The sequence below is a fragment of the Medicago truncatula genome, chromosome 7, assembly GCF_003473485.1.
Source record: "Medicago truncatula cultivar Jemalong A17 chromosome 7, MtrunA17r5.0-ANR, whole genome shotgun sequence".
NCBI classification, from domain to species: domain Eukaryota; kingdom Viridiplantae; phylum Streptophyta; class Magnoliopsida; order Fabales; family Fabaceae; genus Medicago; species Medicago truncatula.
This window is the reverse complement of record NC_053048.1, coordinates 7,873,719-7,880,452: the sequence shown is the minus strand read 5'-3', so window position 1 is coordinate 7,880,452 and position 6,734 is coordinate 7,873,719. Positions and strand designations below refer to the sequence as shown.

The 6,734-nt window shown below is 32.0% G+C and overlaps 1 protein-coding gene across 2 annotated transcripts; it reads left to right on the top strand.

Annotated features, from left to right (window-relative positions):
* Positions 1-1,124: 1,124 nt before the first annotated feature.
* LOC112416468 (zinc finger BED domain-containing protein RICESLEEPER 2-like) lies at positions 1,125-3,950 on the top strand. 2 transcript variants are annotated; one of them, XM_024770324.2, is made up of 3 exons: positions 1,125-3,149; positions 3,234-3,282; positions 3,781-3,950. In XM_024770324.2, the coding sequence occupies exon 1, from the start codon at positions 1,303-1,305 to the stop codon at positions 3,094-3,096; it is 1,794 nt and encodes a 597-aa protein (XP_024626092.1). In that variant the 5' UTR covers positions 1,125-1,302; the 3' UTR covers positions 3,097-3,149; positions 3,234-3,282; positions 3,781-3,950. The 2 variants fall into 2 exon arrangements, with proteins under 2 accessions (XP_024626092.1, XP_024626091.1); XM_024770323.2 differs by having other exon boundaries at positions 3,749-3,950.
* The last annotated feature ends 2,784 nt before the right edge of the window (positions 3,951-6,734 follow it).

Sequence of the window (6,734 nt, the reverse complement as noted above, 5' to 3'; positions counted from 1 at the left end):
ATACCTCCAACGGCAATTAATTGTCGTTTGAGAGGCTTTTTAAATCGATTAAATCAATTTAAAAAATGATTGAACCGGTCTAAAAGTGTTAGAGAGACCAATAACACTTATGTGTCGTTCGGTGTCGGATAGGGCTGACAATGAACCGAACCAACTCGAATATAGTTCATAATTCGACTCGACAATTGGTTCATTGAACTTGGTTCATGAACCAAATGAGCCGAACTTGAGCTGAAAATTAAGTTCGTTAATTAAATGAGTTGAACTTGAACTATAGATGGTTCGATTCGTTAGGTTCATGAGACGACTCGATTATAATATATTAGTTTTAGAAAGTTTTATATTTTTTTACATGAATTAAATATATAAAAAAAAATCCCTCAAAAAAGAGATATATAAAAAAAAGAACATAATTGTTGTCCTTACCTATCTCCATTTATTTTTACCCATCCGTTCCACTATCTAGGAAGTAGGAATTTCACTTTAATTAGCCTACCAAGAGCCTTCATTTGCTTAACTCCTTTAATCATTATTCCATTTTCCAATTCTACCAAAACATAAAATGTTTCTTCTTCTTCTGCTCCGGCCATAGGCATGTTCAGCAAGGGGCAAGGCTCAATCAAAAGAGAAGGTCATTCTTCTCCTCTTCTCTAGAGGTATTTGCTTCTGATCAATTTTATGCTCATTTGTTTCTTTCTTTGTTCTCTAGAGGTATTTCCCTTTCTTTCAATCTATATACTCTTATGTGTTTTTTCAAAATGGGTTAACTTATTGATAGGATTAAAAATTTAGAAAGGCTTCTTTAAACAAACTTTTGGAGTTAAGTGTCTTTACTGGATTGGATTTGTATGTTTTTTTGGAACTTTTTGATGACAGAAAAGGTTGTAACTTCGATTCCAATGCATCAATGTTTTGGTTCTATTTGGAATGTTCATTGTTTGGAGCATTGATGGATGCACTGTTGAGAATGTTTTTTGGGTTAATTTGTTATGTATTTTGTAGTGCAAATAAATTTCTATTTTATAACATCATAAAGTTTTCATTTTGTAAGGATGTCAGCTAGTACGTCAATTGAATCCTTGGGTGGTTCACCCCAAAATAATGGAGAAGAGTGTTTAAGTTTGTTGAATCCTATCATTGATTTAGATGCGAATACAAACGAAGAACCACTAACAAATGAAGCAACACCGACAAATGAATTTGGGAATGAAGAGAATGTCGAGAACAACGGCGTTATTCAAAAGGCGAAGAGAAAGAAAACTTCTCCAGTTTGGGATCACTTCAAAGAAGTGAAGTTAAGGGATGGAACGAAAAAAATGGCAATGTTTACATTGTAAAAGAACTTATGTTGTTGTTGCGAGTGGGTCAACTAGTCATTTGAAGAGACATTTAAGAGAAGTATGTCTTATTTACAAGAAGCTAGCAGCACAACAACAAAAATTAAACTTGAAGCCAACACAAAGCATGATTGATGAGAAGCTTTCCGGACCACTACTTATGAATCTAAGTGCTAAGTATGATCATGAGAGACAACGAGAAGCCATTGCACATTGGGTTATGATGCATGAACATCCATTTAGTATTGTTGAGGAAGAAGGTTTTCTTTTCATGATGAAATGTTCTAATTTTTCATATGAGGAAATTAGTCGAAAAACATTGAAGAATGAGTGTGTTGCTGTCTATGAATCTGAAAGGAAGAAATTAAAGTCAACTTTGAGGATAGTTAATAAGATTTGCTTGACCACTGATTTATGGAAGTCACAAAATCAAAAGATAGAATACATGGTGCTAACTGGCCATTTCATTGATGCTGATTGGGTTTTGCAAAAGCGCGTTCTCGGTTTTGTTCATGTTCCTCCTCCTCGACATGGTGTTGATATTGCTGATGCAATCTTCAAATGTCTCAAAGAATGGGGCATTGAAAATAAAATATTTAGTGTGTCTGTGGATAATGCATACTACAATGACAGATGTTTGAAAGAGCTAAAAGTTCTACTTTCAAGGCACCAAAAATTAGTGTTGGATGGAAAGTTGTTTCATGTCCGCTGTTGTGCCCATATACTAAACTTGCTTGTCGAAGATGGTATTGGAAGAATCAGAGAAATAGTTGAAAAAGTGCATGACAGTGTGAGGTTTATCAATCAGTCTGAAGCAAGATTGCGAACGTTCTCGGAAATAGTTCAACAACTAAAGCTTGGTGGTAAAAAATTAATTCTTGACTGCCCTACTCGATGGAACTCCACATATCAAATGTTGTCAGTTGCAATGCAGTTCAAAGAAGCTTTTCCACATTTTCAAGATCGAGAACCAAGTTATACAACTCTTTCAGATGAAGATGATTGGGAAAAAGTTGAAAAAGTTTGCAAGCTGCTAGAGGTATTTAATTTTGTTACACATATAATTTATGGTAGTGAATATCCAACTTCAAATTTATATCTTACTGAGGTATTTCAAATCAAGCAATTGTTAGATCAAGCTGTTCAAGATGAGTCTAACTTCATGAAAGACATGGCAAACGCGATGAAGGAAAAATTTGACAAGTATTGGAGTCAGTGTAATCTTGTTATGTCCCTTGCTTCTGTTTTGGACCCTAGGATCAAAATGATGGGAGTAAACATGTGCTTTCCTTTAATTTACCCCGGAGATGAAGCTAGAAAAAATATAGAAAAGGTGCACAAGGCTCTTAATGATATGTACCTAGAGTATGTTGATAGGCTTCATGAGCATAGAGAAGAAGGCTCTAGTAGAACTAGTGCTGGTCAAAATGGGCTGACATTGGAGCCAACAAGACCCACAAGGTGGTCAAAGTTAATGAATTATGTCCAAGAACAACAAGCAATTCCTGCTGTAAAATCTGAAGTTCAAGAGTATTTGAATGAGCCAACTTACAAGCCTAACAATAATGGTCATATGTCCTTTTGTGCTTTGGAATGGTGGAAGTTGAATAGCGGAAAATATAAAGTATTATCTCATATGGCAACAGATGTTCTTGCTATTTCAATATCTACTGTGGCTTCAGAGTCAACTTTTAGCGCCGGGGGGAGAGTTATTGACTATTCCGAGCTTCTCTACATTCTTCTACCGTTGAAACTTTAATTTGTGGTGGTGATTGGCTTCGAGTATTGCATGGGATTAGGAACAAGCCTAAAGTAATATATTTTCTCTTGATCATTATATATAGTTTAATCTTTCAAAAATAGTGTTGATGATTTATTGATATTTTTTATTAATAGGTGGAGCAGGTTCCGACAGAAATCACATTATTCCCTTGATGTTAAGTAGGTACTTTTCTTTTTCATTAAATTGACAATAAGCTATTGTGGATTTGATATCACTGTGATTGTTTGCATTTATGCTCATTGTTCTTGACCTATGGATAAGAACTTCTGAGATAAGAAAAAAAGATGCATTGGGTAAAAGTCACTAATAGTATGTTGTTAAAACTTGATAAGCAACAAGACATAAATGAGAATATAACTGTACTGTGATGGATAAGCTTTTGTGGATATATGTTGGTAAAGATAGCATTTTTGAATTGGGTAAAAGCCACTGATTTGAAATATAGTATATATGTTGAGTAAGCTTATGGAATCTTCATAAGGTTTTGTGTCTAAACACAACTATGATATGACATTTACAGGCATGTATATAGATTTTTAGCATAGTCCAGGACCTTTTATTATTATGCTTTTACCATTAAACAGTTTTTCCTTTATTAAGTTGTTTATTGATATGTGACATTTTTCAGGATGTTGATCCACTTTCTCATTTGTTGTTCAGAATTGTTGCTGTTTTAGAGTTCGCATCATGTTTGAAGTTTGTTTCTTTCTAAATGAGTAAAGATTAAGTTGAAGGTTGTGGCAAAAGTGGCTGAATACAATTTTGTCTTTAAGGGGAGAGCAATTGGAGTTTGGAAGTAGAAGAATATTATGAATTATGTTCTCGGCTAATTGAATTTTGTTGGATTTTTTGTCTGTTACTTGTATCAGATATTTTTTTCGTATTTATGCAACCTTTAACTTTATATAATTTATGTCTATTCTATGCATGCTTGTGGGAACTTTTATTTTACTTTAAAAAAAAATAAAAAATATCAAAGATCTATAAATTAACATTTTTTTATAAATTTTTTTGGACGAGTTGAGCAAACGAACTGAACCTAACAAGCCAAACCGAACTGTTCGTGAACATTAAACGAGCTGAACTCGAGCTGAAAAAATAGTTTGTGTCGAACTCGAGCCGAGTTTCGAACCGAACCAATTCTTATCGAGTCGAGCCGAGCTCAGACAGATTCGGTTCGACTCGACTCATTTCCAACCCTAGTGTCGGATAAGAGAAGATTTAGATGCTTCAAGAGTAACCATAAAAAAATAAAATAAAGTATATCTCGTAGAAGATGGGCCTATATTTGGCTAGAAAGTTATGCATATATAAGATAGGATAATACTTTGACTATTTCATTTTACACCCTACCCTCTTCTCACATGTCCTATTTTATTCTGAAAATACTCTTGTTCGGATTATATAATCTAAATGCCTTTATAGGGAACTTCATATTATACAATCTAAATACGTTTTTAACCCGATTTTCAATCAGCTTTTCAAAACAGCAATGGCATATATTATAAAAGTGACAATTGAAAATGAAAAAAAATAACATAAATGTAAAGATCGAGTAGGTCAATATAGTACCCAATGGAAGTACCTCTAACAAGAGTGTCTGGTTCACCCAGATGAATCTTAGGAATGATGAAGACATGACAATCATGTTCTTGGTATTTGGTCAGTACAATAATAAATGACCAATCGAGTTTGATGCTTTCTTGGTCAGATATTTCGAAAATATTCAAGAAATTTGATTCAGCCTAGGACTTACGAAGAAATCAGGGTTTGCACGGATCAACCAGATGATGATTTAAGTTTAGATGATCCATGATCTTTTGCGTTTGTTTTATTATGTTGTTGAATTATGTTGTTTAATTTTTATTTTTTTAAAGAGATGTTGTTTAATTTATTAAGTTGTTGAAATTGTTATTTTAATGTATTTTGTTGAAATTAAATTTCATGTGTTCTGAACTTTGTCAAACCCTCTAAACCTCAAGTTTTAACATAGTTTGAGATTGGTTCGGATTATATATCTTGAATTCATTCTCAAAAGATTTCAAATTATAAATTATGAATTAACCCAGAATATGGATTGTGGCGTTCCAAGCAATGTTTAGATGATTTGTGGTATGTCTAATACATTTTTGATCAATTTAGACGCTATAAATGTTTCCTCTGACTACAGTTATAGTCTATGAACATTTTATGACTATAAATAGTCTTGCATCCTTTCTTAAAAAAAATAGTCTTGCATCCTTCAACATTTTTATTCATTCTTCATTTTTCATTACTTCTAAAATTTTCTTTCTTAAATTTAATTATAGGAATGAATTATGAGATCATGGTCACTATTGCCCATTCATACTATTCCAAAATTGTTTTGCAGTTTAATGTGTGGATAATAAGGTGATCAACAAAGACTTTCATATCAATTACAACACTATCATTTGAGTTTTAGTAGTTTTCGGATTTGTATAAATTATTTCCTTCCTATAAAGGAGTTCATATTTTATAATTAAAAAACTGATATTTTTGAAAGAAAAAATAAAGCGCGTGAAAATAGGGTAAGATGAAAAAGAAAATAGTATAGGGCTTTTTACACCCTCGGTTTAAGAAAAGTTGCACATTTAAAATATCAAAATATTTTCCAAGATAATGGTTAACATCAGTCTAACTTACACTAAGGCCAATGTTAAACCTAAAACTTAGTGTTACTTTGCATTTTTCATGTGTAGCATCGACTTGGTCTATGCTAACTTTTTTAAAATGTTTATTAAAAAAAAAACTTTTTTAAAACGTTTATTAAAAAAAAAAACTTATTTAAAATGTTTTTTTTTTAAATATGATAAAAAGTGAAAAATTTAGAAATTGAGTTTTCCTTATTAAAATGGTTGAAGAACATTTTTGTAATTTTACCGAGTTTTTAATATAGGGATTAGCAAGGCAATACAAGTAGATTCATCAATGTATTCTTAATTTTTTTTTACTAAACTATGCTATCTAAATTAATATCAGGGAAAATCAAACCAAAAAATATTTCAAAATTTCAAGCTAACATTATCAGATAAACTTAAATGGGTTCTTGGATTGCATTTTTAAAAAGTGTATACATAATAATCAATATATATTACGGGTGGGAAAAACTTTTCCTTATGGGTGAATTCCAACCTCTAATTTTTATCCATAAAATCTTAGCATCCCTTAGTGGGGGTGGGGGGAGTTGATCCTCGACCATTTAATTCTTCCATCTCTATTTTCTAATACACTCACTCTATCTCATCAAGAAGAATGTCTTGCATGATTATAAATTTTTGGGCACACCTATTGGACGCACACACATAAAAATACATTTTATTTTATTATTTAATTATTTTTTCTTTATATATTTTCTCAATTATGTATGTGTGTCTAAATTTAGTGCTCAAACCCTTGTGTCAAAGTAAGTATTTTTCCTCGTCAAGATACTCTTGCTAAATATTTAAATTAGTGGATGAAATTCAACATGATTAATTTAAAATGAGGGAATCCATTTCTCCATTTCCCTTGGTGGGGTACACAAGCAAAAGTAGGAGGATTATCAAACTTATGCATTATGCATTAAGGAATATACCACAGAATCCCATTTTCAA